The sequence below is a fragment of the Adiantum capillus-veneris genome, chromosome 27 (genome assembly GCF_014529385.1).
Source record: "Adiantum capillus-veneris isolate H3 chromosome 27, ASM1452938v2, whole genome shotgun sequence".
NCBI lineage: Eukaryota > Viridiplantae > Streptophyta > Polypodiopsida > Polypodiales > Pteridaceae > Adiantum > Adiantum capillus-veneris.
The window spans coordinates 103,450,331-103,467,923 of NC_140957.1; the positions used below are offsets into that span (position 1 = coordinate 103,450,331).

A 17,593-nucleotide genomic window follows, 5' to 3' on the forward strand; every position below is an offset into this window, starting at 1 on the left:
ATACCATTTGTATAGATCAAAATGTCCAATACAATAGACTAAGGTAAAAAATGTTATCAAATAAGTGAACTAGTAGAGCATGCTGGTAGGATGCCCACCATTGTCTGATGAGGACCCAAGATAGAGGGAGAAGAGAAGAAGATTTAATGTTGTAGAACAATCCCTAGAGACCTCATAGATCTATTCGTGAACTCAGGACATGTTATTTAAAAGGAATTGGAAAATGTCCAAAGCTTGGTCTTCACAGTAGGAGCCAATAAATAGAGACAAGAGAGAAAGATCTCAAAGATCTAGGCCACAAGTCTTGAACTCAAGATGTGTCATGTGAGAGAGAGAGAGAGAGAGAGAGAGAGAGAGAGAGAGAGAGAGGGAGGTTTCAATGTGGTGGGATTTGAACACTAGACGTGTAACGTCAAGAGGGAATGTCATGGGAGTGTGTGTATGTGCATTGTGTTTGTGCGTGTGGGTGTGTGAACCTCATGCACTATATATATTTGAAGCAAAGCAGCGAGAGAGAGAGAGAGAGAGAGAGAGAGGGAGCGAGAGATGGGGACCGTAGCAGAGGAGGCCAAGAGCTTCATCTCCACGCTCAAGAACGGCCCCTCCCATGATCTCACCACCGCCCTGGCCGTGTAAGCCCTCCCACTCCCAGTACCCCCACTCATTGTTACCTTATCTTGCTGCCTTAACAGTTTCTTTCTTCTTTGTGGGTGCGCGAGAGCAGCTATGAAGGACTGCACACTCTCCACGGTGGAGATGAGAGCAGCAGGAAGCAACACTACGACTCCATGGTCTCATTTCATTTCATTTCATTGCGTTTCGCTTCACATTGCTAACATTTTCCATTTCATTTGATTTCATGTTTCTTGAATTCAGGTGAATTTCTATTACGATGTAGCCACTGCCTTCTACGAGTATGCGTGGGGCCCATCCTTCCACTTTGCAAGCAGGTACCCTCTCTCTGTGCTAGAGAGAGAGAGAGAGAGAGAGAGAGAGAGAGAGAGAGAGAGAGAGTCAATGTACGTAGGATTGCACAGCATCATCATCAGAACGAAGATAACTTTTAACCTGCTGCTGGTATAAGAGGATACAGACCAGAATTTTGGCCTCTGGAGTAGCAGGTCTTGACTTCAAGACTCTTGGGAAATGTTCGTACAACTTACAAATTTCTCTCTCTCTCTCTCTCTCTCTCTCTCTCTCTCTCTCTTTCTGAAAATTATGTTTGTATCGTAGCCATGATAAATATGGCTCTCTCCTTCTTTCCTTGATCTCTAGGGACAGCTATGCCCTAGGGAGCAAGAGGATACCATACTTGAGAGAGAAGAAGAAGAAGAAGAAGAAGAAGAGAATTTTTAATGTCATAGGAACATTGCCAAGGGAAGGTTGCATGCGCGTGCGCGCAGAGAGAGAGAGAGAGAGAGAGAGAGAGAGAGAGAGAGAGAGAGAGAGATAGATGTTTTTGAGTCCACTCCAATGCTTACCACAAACATTTGTCCCAACCAATGAGAAAGAGGACTCGATGAAAATTCTCCCGGTTTTCGTCGAACATTTAATTGGTTTTTACACCAAAATATGTAAGATTTTGTCGATCTTTCTCAAGACCTACCCCTATTTTTGTAATTATAGCAGATCAAAAACCACTGGAAGGTAGTTTATCATGAATATTGGTCCCATTCCAAGAGGCAAGTTTATATATTTGAATCTCATATAGAGCTTGTCTTCAAAAGATGCATTTTAGACATGAGAAGGGGGTCAATTTTCTGTATAAACCCCAAGACCTTACACTTTTGCTATGACTATGCGACCTTGTATAGTGGATGTTATCAAGAGGCTCAATGACAAAATTTGAGTCATGAGAGGTAAAGGGGCAAATATATCATGGATCCAAATGTGCAATGGCATTTAACATGTTGCATCCAATGGGTAGTTTACTTGTGGGATGCGGGGAATCATACACGTTCCAATTGCTTGGTCGGCAATACAACTGCTCTTTCGATCTTTTAAGGCATACACGTTCCGGTTGCTTTGTCCGCAATACAATTGCTCTTTCAATCTTTCAAGGCAAATGTAAATTAAAATCGCCTACATTGGATCTTGGATATAGGTACTAGTGTTATCCTTTTGGGTCAATCTTAGCTCAAGAGTGTAACCAAACTTTGTCTTATGAGAGGCTTGTAATGATAGTAGAAAGTTATTTCCATCCTACTCTTCCTACACTTGGCTACTGTTTTCTTGGAACTCACCGAGTCTAGTTCTTTCAAATAATATGCACTTTGTTGCACACAAACCACTTGTTTTTTTACATTCATGGAAGAAAATTTTCCATAGGCCACAAATAACAATGAATGCTTCACTAGTGCTAAATGATTGTTGTCCTATTGTCTGAAATTTTCCTTGAGGAAATTGTATGTATCTGTGGATAGACTCTTGTGGAAAGGATCCCGATGGTTTGCACAAAGTTTTCAATGTCTTCCTTCATGAAACTCATCACATGGAAGTAATTAGTTTTCTCAGGGGAGGCTAATGAAATGACATCATTGAAAAATACTTTACTTGTTTGAATGGAACGACTTACAAAATCGTGATATATTATTTCCATACCTACCTAGTCTCATTGAATTATACATATAAGACTTATGCTACGAGGGTAGATGCAGACCTATTGTTCACCCTTAATGAAGGTTACTTGCCAGCATACTTTGTCAGCACACCTATTAAGTCCTTGACTTATGAAACTATGGAAACGGTATCCAACCCCACCACAACAGGTGGTCAAAGTTGAAAACCTTACGTAAGCAAATTCGAGAATAGGGAGAGAATCGCCCATTCAAAATGCGTTCTTGGCCTCAAAATCATTGGCTTCTACACCTCATAAACATATACATATACATGCCACGATTATGTCAAGTGTATTTAATGTTGACACACACAACTCCACCCTCTTAATGATGTGGACATTTAATTGCAAGGGATTTAAGGCCACAATTATGCAAAAAGGAAAGACTAAAAAAAGTTGTTCTTGAGTTTACCAAAAAATTGTTTGCTAGTTAATCATCAAGAATAAATTTGAAGAATCGTTTGACAATAGATTATCAAGAATAAGTTGATAAGCCTAGTTGTATTTAGAAGATAGAGAATTCCTCAAACCATATTACAAAAGAAGAAGCGATGGTGTTGGTGATTAATAATCAAGAATAAACTGATGAGCCTAGTTGCATATGCAAACTTGACAATTTCTCATGCCGAATCCACAATAGAAGATTGAATGGTGTTGGTGATATGCACCATTGTTTGCATCTCTTTTGAGCCGAGCTAATTCAAGATGCTTCAAACAATTTTTCCATGACCCCTTGGTGCCTTTATTTGATACATTTGAGCTTTCATATAAGTAACATTGTTGAATCTAGATCTAGTTTGCTTTTCTCACCTTGTCTAATTTGGTTTTATATGCTCTTCTCGTATAAGGCTCTATGGAGAGACTTTCCAGGAAAGCATCAAAAGGCATGAACATTACATCGCCCTTCATTTGGGACTAAAACCAGGCATGAAGGTGGCGCATTTAATCGCTTCTTCCTTTTCAATACCACTGGAAATGTGTTGATAGTGAACATTTTAGGAACCTTGTCTTAGAGCCTTAAAGGAACACAAGCTAGATAATCTTACAGATGCAAGAGTTTTATCACATAATATATGACCTGCACTCAGATCCATAGGTTGACACATTAGATGTTGTCTCATGTATTTGGAAAGGAGCGACATGCTTAAAACTAATATGTTTTTCTGTACAATACAATCCTTCCGTTGGCAAGGTATTGGATGTAGGATGCGGCATTGGAGGACCCCTTCGAGAAATTGCAAACTTCAGGTTTTTATGGCATAAAGGGAATTGCCAAATTTTTCCATCTTGATAACATGCTGATTTGTGATTGTGAATTTACATGCTAGTGGAGCTTCAATAACTGGACTGAACAATAATGGCAACCAAATCAAGAGAGGAATTGTAAGTAAATAAGATATAAAATTTTCTTGCATTAAATAAGATAAATCCCTTTTATTGTAATGGCACGCCCCCTCAAAAAGTTAATAAACCAAATCTTCCTTAGCGATAAACATTTTCATATGTGAAGTTGGTAACTAGGCATGGTTGCTTATGAACACTTTCTAGATGTAATTTCTATTTTTTCTTGATGGTCAGGTACTAAATCAACAGTTTGGCCTCACCCACTTGTGTGATTTTTTAAAGGTAATACTTGCAGAGAATTCTAGGATAAGACATTGATTCATGCTTTTGAATGAGAAGTGGTCTATTTCCAAGCAAAGTTTTAGCTCATGAACCCCTTCACCTACTCTAAACTATGCAACTTTTAATGGAAGAGGAAGTGGCTATTAATAATGTTGAGAAATTCATCCTCATGTTCTTCTTGTAATCTTTGTCCCTTTTCTCTCTACCTTTTGTGACTGGTGGTGTTTTCATCTTCTCCTCACAATGCTTTGTGTGTGTGTGTGTGTGTAATTTTTCCTTTGTCTTTGTGCCTTTTGAATGCCACTCTTTTTAGACTGTCTTATTGTTGATGAGATATATTCCACCCAAGTAGATAATAGACACTACGACAAGGCACTTTTTGCCATTCTAAATTCACATATGCCTTTCCACATACATGTGATCTTTTTTATTTGGAATTTAATAAAGGCATTTATGTTGAACTCGCTCACAACATATAATTCTTTTTCATGTACAAAAGTGAAGCCGTCGAATGATGTTATGACTAATTGAACATGTCAAGTGTGCTTTTAGGCAGACTTCATGCAAATACCAATGCCAGATGACTCTTATGATGCAATTTACAACCTTGAGGCTTGTTGCCATGCACCAGATTTGGTAAGAAATATGTGCCTTCAAGGGTTGTTGTCTTTTTTCAAAGCAAATGCTTCAACCATATTTATATTTATAACTGTAATAGAAGAATAAGTTGTTGGTGCACACTAATGTCAATGATCATAGATTGATTCTCCATTCACGGTTTTACAATAATACATACCATGATATTCTGTATAGGTTGTTTCTTGCCACCAAACTTAACCAAATTGCATTTTGATTTTTGTTTTATAAATCATCTCTTGTAACTAATAAATATTTGACATAAACCCGAGATAATATCTTGATCACAACAAGAAGTCATAATATTTATTTTCTTTGCCAAGGAGTAAGGTCATTTGAACAATATGCATCAAACTTGTAGAGTTGGTGTTATTGCATTTTCAAAAAATCCAAAAAGAAAAAAATAATTTAGTTTGAGATGTTAAAAAGATATGTTCATTCTTGGTGCCTTTTGTGACTCAAAAATTTGTTTTGAAGGTTTCTTTATACAAGGAATTATATCGGGTGCTAAAGCCTGGACAATGTTTAGCTGGGTTTGATTGGTGTATGACAAAGCATTATGATCCACAATCTTCGATACACAAATCTATTAAGGTTGTTTGAAGGTTCAAACAAGAGTATATAGCTCCATCTCTAAGTGTTTAAGCTTAATCCTAGGTTTCATGCAAGGACATAAACAAGAGTATGTAAATAGATATGTTTTGCATGAAGACAATAATCTAATTCACATTTCTTTGGAGAGTGCAGGCTGAGATTGAGTATGGTAATGGACTACCAGATATACGCACTACCACTGAATATATGCAAGCTTTGAAAGATGCAGGATTTCAAGTAAAGTACTTATTAGTTTTTATCAAGGCTATGTTAATTATGTATCCTAAACATTGTTGGAAGAAAATAATGCAAAAATGTGTTCAATAACTAAAAAACATAGTAAGAAAAAAATTTAAGTTTATACGTGCTACAAAATTAGTGTTTTTTTTTTTGAGTGCAAAACTCACAATTGTGAGTGAATTATATTGAACAACCCAAAAAATTACAAGGTCTAGTCATGCTCTTGTTGAGCCATGATATCATCCAGAGACTATAATTACATCAGGGCAGCCACCCCCACCAACCCGCCGCCTCCTCCTCGATACACATGGTCCATAAAGTTGTCCTTTTGAGATCTTTTATTTACCGATGGCCAAGATTTTCTCCCGTCCTAGGCGCGCATTCCATCGGCTGACAACAAGGCACAAGTAGTCCTAGACCAATCCTTCGAGTGTTGCTTGCACCCGAGCGTCCATATTAGCACTTTGCTTTCTTGAGTAATTTCTGCGAAGCTTGCCACCTCAGAACCTCCTTCAAACACACGACGGTTCCTTGTCTGCCATACATTATGTAAGAAGAAATATATGACAATTTGAGGGCTGACGAGGAGGGCAGGACTTCTTGAATTCTTTCCTCCAAGGAATAGGTCAGTCTTGAAGAAACTAATTTTCCATGTTCTTTGGACCCACTTGCATATTTTCCTTGCGAGGCCTTTAATAGTTGGGCAATCCTTGAATAGGTGGGCCATATCTTCTCTAGCCATCCTACACCCCAAGCATCGATCTGACCCAATCCCTCTCTCCTGAATCTTCACCCCCGTCGGTAGAGCACCCCAAATTACCTTCCATAGAAAGACCTTCATGTGGTGCGGAACCTTTGGCTTCCAGATGTACTCCAATACTTGCTCCCACCTTTCCTCCGGCCATTGCTTTTTCCATAGCTTGTTTAGGGGGCTAGACAATTCTTCTTATGCATCATTGTCTGATAAATGCTTTTAGGATGGGGTTTCCCTAATAGACTACTTATGGGCCATTTCCAGGCATTCCAGTCAAACACCGAATCACAGATTTTGGCACCATTAAATTGTCAAGCTCCTTCATCACTTTGTGGACAAGCAAGACCTCCAAGCTATTGAGTTGGTACTGGGTAACGAGAAGGTCAATGGTTTTCTAGCTCTTGTTGCCACTGTCCCAGAAGTGCCCAAGTCTCTTCAGACCCTTATTATTCAGTTTCCTGGCTATCTCAATCCAATAGGGAGTTTGTGGCGGATCTAAAACTTTGGACAGCCAGGGGCACCAATGCAAAATGGAGTTCTTGAAGTATCTGACTTCTTTCCCCCACTTTAAGACTCCTGCTGCTCTCTTGCATTTTCTTACCAATTCTCCTGAGCTGCCTCCTAGTCTTAAGGTAACCACTCCGGGGCTAACAGTTTGTCATGAATCTCCACCCCTCTCCACTTTCCACCATCGGAGCCAAGTTTAGCTGTTTCTATCATATCTCTGACCATGACAGCCCAAAGTTGATCTTGTTTAGCCAAGGAAACAACAAACTTGGCGCAACAAGCTTCTGCATGGGCCACAGGGTTGAGAATTCCGAGGCCTCCTTGATTCACCGGTCGAGCAACTTATTCCCACCGGGCCCATTGCCATGGCCTAGAGGATTTCGTGTTGTTTTTCCATAAAAACCTTTTTACTGGTTTTAAGAACTCTTTCCAGTGACACTTAGCCACCTTGAGAAGCGCGCTAGTGAAGGCAATGTAAGGAATCATAAAGGCATTCATCACTTTTATCCGACTTGGGAATGGGAGAAGAGCATACTCCCACCTACTCGTTTTTGTTTTTATTTTCTCAAGCACCCACTCAAGTCTTTGCTTGTGAGTCATGTCCACCCCCAAGGGGGCTCCCAGATGTCTGAATATATTCCCTTTTGTGACAATCTCCTCTGACCAGACAGAAGGGTTAAATGAGTCATTTTCGGATAGGGAGATCAACCTTGACTTCTCTATATTACATTGGGACCCCGAAGCTTTTGAGAATATTTGAACAATCTCCAGAGCTTTTCTGATGACCTGGGGGCACGCCTTCAAGAAGAGGAGAGAATCGTCTACAAAAAGTTTTTCTAAGAGTTGGCTATTTCCTAGCAAAGCGAGACCTTGCAACTTCCCTCGTTTCGCACTAGCTTTGAGCATCATGATTAAAGGATGTGATTCTATGGTGAAAAGTAGGGGGGCTAGAGGGCATCCCTGCTTAATAGACCTTTTGACCTCAAAAGAGCCCACAATTCTATCAATGAATAGGAGCTCTGACTGGCTCCCAGTACGTGTACCAACGGATATAGGCGAGGCCCAAAGCCCAAAGCTTCCATGACGGCTTCTATACATATCCATGTTATTCTGTCATAAGCCTTGTCCACGTCCAACTGCAATAGAATGCACTCCTGCTTTGTGACAGTTGCGTATTTGATGCCCATCATTGCTGCCAAGATGTTATCGTAAATGGACCTTCCTTTTATGAACCCATGTTGATGGGGAGAGATGATCTTAGTTAGTAAGGGGGCTAGGCTGAGGGCTACTGCTTTAGCTGTAATTTTGTAGGCCATCGACATCATCGTTATAGGGCGCCAATGTTTCAGTTGAGAACAATAGATCTGTTTTGGGATGGGTTTGATAAGCCCTCTCTTTACACTTACCTCCAACGACCCTTCGACCATGGTTTTCGACCATGGTTTTATTGGCCAATCTTGTGATAAAAGAAGAAAAAAAATTCTACTTATAGTGATAATTGTTTGAGATGCCATAGACCTACATATAAGGCTAAATATAGCTTCAAATTAATGTAAGGGTATGTAGACTCTAGCTTGGTGCTCACTATTCCTATTCTTTATACCCAATCAACACTCTCCAAATAGGAAATGAACTCTAGTGACATACGTTGCCAATGTAAGCATGCCCCTGAGAGCAGATTTTTTGAGATGGGGCTCAACTCAAGGCTCCCACCAGACAACCACTCCGTGAGACCCTACACACGCATATTTCTTAGGGGCACCACCCTCTTTTATGGAGAAAGAAGGAAACCAAAACAAACCATATACAACACACACACACACACTCACACCTTCCTTATGTGCTTCAACACAAAATGCCCTTCAACCATTCAACACACACTCCTTATGTGCTTCCTTATGTGCTTCAACACAAAATGCCCTTCAACCATTCAACACACACTCCTTAAGCAATCCCTTTGAACACTGCACAAACTCACATGCAAAGATTGACCTTAACCATATTAATGCTCATATACTTCTAAGAAAAGCAAGCACAAAACCTCAAAACTCAAAACACCATAATGCACAAATACTTGACAACTCCTTTCCTTTCCCAAAAGAAGAGACTACTTACACACATAAGGCGGCATGCATAGAGAGCTCTTCTCCATCTATGCAGCCCCAAGACTTACTTACACACAACATAAGGAGAGAAGCCAAGAAAATAGACACCATGGTGCACAAAAAACTTTCTCAACAAACAAGCAACCCAATGAGCACAAAATATGAGAAGCTGCCAAGATAGGCTTACCAATTTTACATGCGTTTAGAGCAAAAGTGTGACGACGACACCCCAATTGCAACAATTTGTTGATCAAACCATGAGATAGATCATTGAACTTGATATCCTTGCTCTCATATAGAATCTACAATTCTTATTTAGGGATGAGTATGATAAGAGAAATGTTTGTAAGAGAATGGTAGCAATAGCATATTGATGCTCTCTCTATGGTGCCGCTTATGATAGCGAGCTTAGGAAATGGATAGGAAGACGAGAGGAGAGAGAGATTAGGGCTTCCCTAACCTTAGAGGAGCTTATTTGCAGCAATGGAGTAGGTGTGTCTATTTTTGTGCTTGCCAAAGGGCCTTTTTATAGCTGTACAAGACCTTGGGTTAGGTTAAACTTGACTAGGGTAGGTAATTAACCATAGTTAGGTTCCCTTTTGACCATTCCTTCAATTATGCAAATAAGGGACTTATTTTTTCATTAAAAATAGCCTTTTAGGTCGTGGAGGCTCCATAAGGGTTGATAATGTATGTGGGCCCCACCATGATGTCCCTCCAGTGGCTCTTGCAGAGTGTCCCCATCTTGTTTGTTGTGTCTCTGGAAGCATCTTGAGCCGACCCCTCCACATGCAAGTGATTTTTAACTCCCCATTGGTATTTTAGAATGTTGGAGAAGTCAAGAAAACTTTTCACCTTTGTGGTTTACCTGATTGTAACTTTGACCTGCAGTAACAGTGTCCGCAGCACCTTGTTTTCACCATAACTTTCAGCCTGTAACTCAGAATTGGGTGCTGTAAAAGGAAAAGTTGACCTTCTCAAAGTGTTGAAGCTGATTTTGGAGTGTTCCTCAAGTATACCCACGAGCTAAGGCATTCAAGATGCATCCAAAACACCTTTTGAACCAAGTCTCCTTGTAGGGGCCCTTTAGCATGCATCTAAGGTGTAGCATGCTTTTTCAAAAGAGAATCCACCTTAAACAAATGAGGTAGGCTCCAATAAAGTTTGATTTATTGGGGATATACATTATATTTAAGATTTGTTGACCAACACAAGTAAATGATCCAAGACTTGGGTCACATAGTGGTGGGGAAGGGAAGGCCTACAAGGTTAACCCTACCCTTGAGGGAAGATGGGTAAGATAAGTGCCCATAAATTATTTATTTACAAATTATGGGATGTAGATAGGTATTTAAATTAGTAAAGGTAATTAGTTAAAAGAATATGCAGTAAATAAACTAGGAGAGTAGAATTAAGTTTACTATTTATATTCAGCATGAAGAGAGAAATATGATGTAAATGCATAAAGATCTAATAAGGGTAAGGTGTTTGTATGGAAAAAGGCTATTACGGAAAGAGAGAATGAACACTAGGTTAAAACTTTGATAAAAAATATATACATTTAAGTAGAAATGTAGTGCAAATGCAAGGTTACCATTTAACGCTACTCATATTAGCCCTCCCCCTTCATCTAGGATTATTCATGCTCCTAGATGAAACAAAAGAGTTTTTTTTTCTTCTTTTTTTTATTTTCTTTCTTTTTTTCTTTTTTTTTCTTCTTTTTTTTCTTTTTTGCTTATTTTTCTAAAATAAGGAGGAGTGATATACACTCTTTTACTCCATTAGACCTGCTGTTCATTACCTCAATCCTATAAATCGGAGATGGGAGGGTTGCCTTGGGTATGTTGAGATTCCAAGGCTGGTTCTTCTTTGCACATCAAAGCTTTAAAAATAGATGGAGCATTTGCCAAGCCGAAGGGAGCCATGCCAATTTGGAGCTTAGATGATGTAGGTAGATGACTTCCTATCAACGGATTGATACGTTGAAAGTAGGGCTTTAATCTCCATCCATTGACTCTGGTCTTGTGGAGTTTTCCTGATAAATCTGCTAATCTGTAACTACCATTCCCAAACTTTGTTTTTATCATGAAAGGTCCCTCCCATCTTTGCAAAAACTTTTTGTCAAGTCGAGTATCAAGTCGGTTATCATAGCGAAGAACCAACATACCTTCCTTCAATCCTTTCTCCTTGAGCTTCTTGTTGATTTTGTTCCTTTGGCTTGTGGCTTGGGCAATGTTATAGTCGATGGACTCTTCTCTATCAAGCTCAAGTCGTTGCAGATCTAAAATTCTTTCCTGCAAAGCTTCTTTTGGCCTCTTTGCTCCCCGTGAGAGAATGCGTAGGCTTGCAATCTCCACCTCAATAGGAAGGAGTGCCTCCTGTCCATATACCAAATGAAAAGGAGTGAATTGAGTGGATACCTTGAAAGATGTTCTGTATGCCCATTAAGCTGCGGTCAAATGACGATCCCAGTCGTTTGGTCGATCTGCAACCTGCTTAGAAATGATCTTACATATCATTCCATTCACCTTTTCAACCAACCCATTGCACTTAGGGTAGTAAGGTGTAGAATGCAAATGTTTGACTTTTAACTTTGCCAAAAGATTATTTAGGAGCTCTGCTCTAAAACCTGGACCACGATCTGACAAAATCTCTAATGGTGTGCCGAATCTACTGCATATGTGATCAAAGATAAATTTTGATACCTCCTCGGCTGTAATTCGTGTTGTACTTGCTGCCTCCGCCCATCGTGTCATGTAATCTACTCCCACAATGATGAAGACCTTCCCGGTAGATGTGTGAGGTAAGGGGCCTATTGCATCCACACCCCACTTCTCAAAAGGACCATACGAAATTATTGGAACTCGAGGTTCGTAAGTGAGTCGTCGATTTCCAGCAATCTGACAACCTTTGCATGACTTACACCAATGCTGGACATCACGGTGTAGACTTGGCCAAACAAACCCTGCTTACAAAATCTTCCTGTTTGTAATATCATGAGAAAAATGACCCCCACAAACATCATCATGGCATGAAAAGAGGATTCTCTCTATTTCTTGAACAGAGGGCACCCTTCTTAGCACCAAATCTTTTCCTTTATGATACAGATCATCTCCTATGAGTTGGTAAGGAGTTGCCTTTTTTACCAACCTATGCCTTTGCACTTTATCCAAGTGTTTAGGGCACTCACCAGTTTGGAGGAAAAATATGATGTCCTTCAATTCCTCTTGGCCTTGGTACTTTGGTTCGTAGAGATTCACACCTCCCACCATGATCTGAAGTTTCTCATTGGCGAGATAATCTGCTTCCTTGTTGAGGGTTCTCACAACATGCTGTACCTGTGTAGCTTCAAAGTTCTTTATCAAAGCCTTCACCTGTCTAAGCCACTCCACTAGAGTAGGGTTCTTGCACTTCCATATCCCTTGGATTTGCCTAATAACTAGTAAGGAATCACCTCTTATTATAAGTCTTTCGATGCCAAGTTTCCTGCATTCTTTCTTAACAAGAACTTCCCTTTGTGGACTTACAATAAGAACCCCCCCTGCTGCCTGATCGTGTTGTCGTCGGTAAGCTCCATCAAAGCACAAAATGTGTGCATTGTCCATCTCCTCCTCATTATTTTGTGGTGTAGCTTTGTCTCCTGCCTTTGGTGACTCTTTCCTTTCTCTCACTTTGTATGTGAGAATGTCTGCAAGACCTGCCCTTGTGCTATCTTCCACAAGAAAAGTGTATTCAAACTCTTGAAGTTCTAGAACCCATTTGGCTATCCTAGATGAGAGGCTCATGTGTTGCACAGCATATGGTAAATTGTTTTCCATGGTGAGAATGACAAATGGTGTAGGTAAGAGATATGATCGGAACTTTCTTACCGCAAACATAATTGTGAATACCACCTTCTCCATATCGGTGTAGCCCTTCTCTGCAGCGGTCATGACTTTGCTTGCAAAGTATAATGGCCTCATGTAGCATGTTTTTGGGTCTTTTTGCATGAGAGCTACACCGATGGCCTCCATTCCTACACTTGGCGTGATGTAATATGTATCCTTTGGATTTGGTGGCATTATTGTTGGAAGAGAGTTGAGAATACCCTTTACTTCAGTAAAGCATAATTCGTGTTCCTCTCTCCATTCAAATGTGGGTTTGTTTGCTAGCTTGTGCAAAGGTGCAATAGCTTCCGCTAGAAGGTGAATGAAACGAGACATGTACCTTACTTTGTGGTTGAAAGTCATGAGCTCCTTGGTTGTCGTTGGTGGTTGTAGTGACAAGAGAGCATTTACTTTTGATGGATCCACTTGAATTCCTTGCAAAGAAAACACATGACCTAGCAATACCACTTGTGACTCTGCAATGTGACACTTCTCAGGATTAAGCTATCCCCCAAATTGATGAAGCCTCCTAAGCCCCTCCTCAACTTTTTGGCAATGAAGTCTTTGGCTACTATAGATAGAGAAGTCATCCATAAAAACCCTAATTGACTTTCCAAAGAAGGGTTGAAAGGCAAGAGTTGTAAACCTTATAAAGGTACTAGGAGCATTTGTGAGCCCAAATGGCATCACTCTATAGGAAAAGCAACCCCAAGGTGTGATGAAAGTGGTTTTTAACTGATCTTCTTCTGCTATTCTGATTTGAAAATACCCTGAATATCCATCACACACTGTGTAACATTCATAGCCGGCTACTTCGTTTAAGATTTCATCTTGGAAAGGAAGAGGAAAATGATCCCTCTTTGTTGTAGCATTGAGCGGTTTGTAGTCAACACAGACCCTCCATTTTCTGTTCTTTTTAGGGGTTACTACAATTGGGGACACCCACTCAGAGTTAGACACAGGGTAAATGAAACCAGCTTTGAGGAGTCGGTTAACCTCTGTCAAAAGTGCCTCTTGTTGTATTTTTCCTAGGCGCCTTAGCTTTTGAGCCACAGGTTTAGTACCTGGTTTTAATTCTATGCCATGCTCTATAACATCCACACCTCTAATTTGTGAGTAATCAGTGATAAACAAATTGGGATACCTCTTGAGCATATCGATGTAGGACCGCTTCTCCTCAGGGGTAAGATCTTTTGCAAGCATCCTCTCAAAGTCTTCAAAGTTCTTGTGGTCACCTTTGTCATCCTTTGTTTGCTCCTTTGTTGGGTCAACCTCTATTGATGGAGTTTTTGATGTGTTGAAGATGATTCCCATTACCTCCAAAGATGATTCTTCTTCTCTATTGGATGTAGTGGTTGAACTTTCCTCGTCACTTGAGCCAAAACTCTCTTCACTTTCTTCATCAGCCGTGGTCTCATAGTTGATGTCGACCCGCTTTCCTTCATGCCAATCGTATACTACATGTTGCCCCTTTTTGAGAATCAATTGTCCTCGTCCCCATTTTTGATCTGCATTCACAGCAATGAGCCAAGGCCTCCCTAGGATGATGGGATAGCCCTCCCCCTTGGCTGGCATAACATACATGTCCACACGTGCATCTATATTACATACAGAAACTTTTACATTCTCGATGATCCCTAGGCACTTCACACTTGCATTGTTGGCCATCCTAGCTTGACAATTAGAGGATTTAGTGATTTCAAGCCCTAGTCTATTCATGGCTCTTTCCGTGATCACACACATTTGTGCTCCACCATCAACATACACATTGGATACCTTCCTACCCCTTACATAAGCATTTACAATAGGTTCCACATCTTGTTGTGGCTTTGAAGTCAATGCCTTTATTTTCACCTTTTCTTTCTTTCTTGGGAGTCTTGTGCTTACAAGTTTGGACCAGTGCTTTCTCACCTTGGGTGATAGATGTAGGAGTTGAGGCAAAGAAATATTGGGCTTTTGAGTTTGCAAATCTTTTGAGATGTTGTAGGGTTCCATATTCTTTCCTAATGGAAAATCATTGATGCCGATCTCCCTTCGCCTTGATCTTTGCTTCTTGCCTCCTTCCTCCTTCTTTGACTTTTTCTTCCTCTCCTTCCTTGCAGGTTCTGACTCTTCATTCCTTGTGTCTTCATCCTTGTTGTGTGCTCTTGTGCGCTTTTCTGCTGGTATAACATCAAAATGTATAGGGCTCACCTCTATCTCCTCTTCTAGCTTTATGATGTTTACTCCTCTCTCTTCCTCCACTGGTGGGACAGGAGGGATGTTTGCCACTGGAGGTGGTTGTGGTCGATGAAGAATTTGCGGGTCTTGAGCATGCTCTTGCTGCACCATGAGCGGAGGGGGTCTAGGAGGGTATATGTCCCCTGGAAGCCTTCGAGGGTGAGGGCAATTATACATGCCATGACCAACTTCGTTGCAATTCCAGCATCTCAACTCTTGTGCTTGACGTCGTTGATTGCGATTCCCTTCTCTTGGTTGTCGTTGTTGGGGTAGGCCCTGCACTAGATTCAAGGTGAGACTCTCTAGTTGTTGAGTTAATCTTTGCAAGATCTCTTGTTGTGATCCTTCCCCTATTTGTGAAGTTTGGGCAAGAGAGCCCCTAACTTGTGCTCCCATGCTTGGTGAAGAATCCCTCTCAATGACTTCATTTAGGTCCCTTGTTCTATGTGCTTGAAAATTTAACTTCTTGAATTTGACCATGGCCACCTCACGTGCTTCCTCAAATGTTGATGGGAATTTTAACTCTACCTTGGTCTTCAAAATTGGATACAAGCAAGCCATGAACCTATCTTTCTTTAGAAAGTTTGGTGCACCACCTTGGTTTTGTAAGGTAGCCTCCCATCTATCCCATAGGTTAAGGAAAACGGCCTCATAAGATGGGTAGTCTTCAAGGAATACCTGTTTATGTTGAAGTAGACAATTCCAAAGACCCTCTGGAGTATCTCCTTGCCCAAATTTGGCAAGAAAAATTGCACGTAGCCTCTCCCAATTGGTTTTGTTTTGAAGTTGCAAGGCCTCGTACCATGCCTTAGCCTCCCCTTTGAGAACAAGTGGAAAAGCACGAAGCTTTACCTCTTCTTGATCTCTCCCAAAGATGAGGTGTGCCATCTCCAAATTATCAAGAAATTCTTGTGCATCCTCACCATTTTTAGAATGAAAGGTAGGAAAAGTGCTTGACATTTTTACAATACAAGGAGGTTTGTGTACCACAAAGTTTTGACTACGATGAGTGATCACATCAAAATGAAAATATATACATCAAGTGTTAGTTCATAATTTATCATAGGCAAAATAAAAGGGTTGATTGAGGCATTAATTTCATTAAGGAGAGTGGGTCCAAAAATTCTCCTAATGGTTGCTTGAAATCTAAATTTTGTAGCAATTATGATGTGCACAGATTGACGAGCTATGGGTGTAAAAGGAGAAGCAGCTCCAGGTTGGTTCATGTGACAATGTGTTCTCCTTTTCCTTTCTCTTGAAGAAAGTTTCCTTTGAGTGGATCGCTATCTAAGCGCCTCTTGTCCCTGCCTCAAAACAAAATAAAAACATGGACATCAAATGAATCATCATAATTAATGAATGGAAGAATGATGGGATTTGGAGATGCCAAGATTTCACCAAGTCTTTCTGCTCCAAACATAAAAACAATGCGTTGTTGGTAAAAAAATTTGTGATCTACACAAATGTTAATTCTGATGCGTTGTGAAAAATGAAAAGCATATGGTGCAACTCTATTGTTCATGAGGAGAATAGAAGGCAATTAGGAAAGTTCCTCCGTGGGGGCACCACTTTTATGAGAGCGTATTTTTTGAGATGGGGCTCAACTCAAGGCTCCCACCAGACAACCACTCCGTGAGACCTTACACACGTATATTTCTTAGGGGCACCACCCTCTTTTATGGAGAAACAAGGAAACCAAAACAAACCATATACAACACACACACACACACACACACACACACACACACACACACACACACACTCACACCTTCCTTATGTGCTTCAACACAAAATGCCCTTCAACCCTTCAACACACACTCCTTAAGCAATCCCTTTGAACACTGCACAAACTCACATGCAAAGATTGACCTTCATCATATTAGTGCTCATATACTTCTAAGAAAAGCAAGCACAAAACCTCAAAACTCAAAACACCATAATGCACAAATACTTGACAACTCCTTTCCTTTCCCAAAAGAAGAGACTACTTACACACATAAGGCGGCATGCATAGAGAGCTCTTCTCCATCTATGCAGCCCCAAGACTTACTTACACACAACATAAGGAGAGAAGCCAAGAAAATAGACACCATGGTGCACAAAAAACTTTCTCAACAAACAAGCAACCCAATGAGCACAAAATATGAGAAGCTGCCAAGATAGGCTTACCAATTTTACATGCGTTTAGAGCAAAAGTGTGACGACGACACCCCAATTGCAACAATTTGTTGATCAAACCATGAGATAGATCATTGAACTTGATATCCTTGCTCTCATATAGAATCTACAATCCTTATTTAGGGATGAGTATGATAAGAGAAATGTTTGCAAGCGAATGGTAGCAATAGCATATTGATGCTCTCTCTATGGTGCCGCTTATGATAGCGAGCTTAGGAAATGGATAGGGAGACGAGAGGAGAGAGAGATT

At 40.4% G+C, this 17,593-nt stretch overlaps 1 protein-coding gene across 3 annotated transcripts in view; it reads left to right on the plus strand.

Moving 5' to 3' along the window:
• Positions 1–473: 473 nt before the first annotated feature.
• Positions 474–17,593, plus strand: part of LOC147422481 (cycloartenol-C-24-methyltransferase-like) — a 34,549-nt gene continuing 17,429 nt past the window's right edge. For 2 of the 3 annotated variants that reach the window (XM_086503207.1, XM_086503209.1), the window contains exons 1-10: positions 474–632; positions 725–791; positions 877–950; positions 3,466–3,550; positions 3,810–3,865; positions 3,946–4,000; positions 4,196–4,243; positions 4,796–4,879; positions 5,357–5,473; positions 5,627–5,710. In XM_086503207.1, coding sequence (XP_086359333.1) covers positions 547–632; positions 725–791; positions 877–950; positions 3,466–3,550; positions 3,810–3,865; positions 3,946–4,000; positions 4,196–4,243; positions 4,796–4,879; positions 5,357–5,473; positions 5,627–5,710 — 756 coding nt within the window. In that variant the 5' untranslated portion in view covers positions 474–546. The remainder of the gene's footprint in view (positions 633–724; positions 792–876; positions 951–3,465; positions 3,551–3,809; positions 3,866–3,945; positions 4,001–4,195; positions 4,244–4,795; positions 4,880–5,356; positions 5,474–5,626; positions 5,711–17,593) is intronic. The other variant, XM_086503208.1, reaches the window with a different exon arrangement.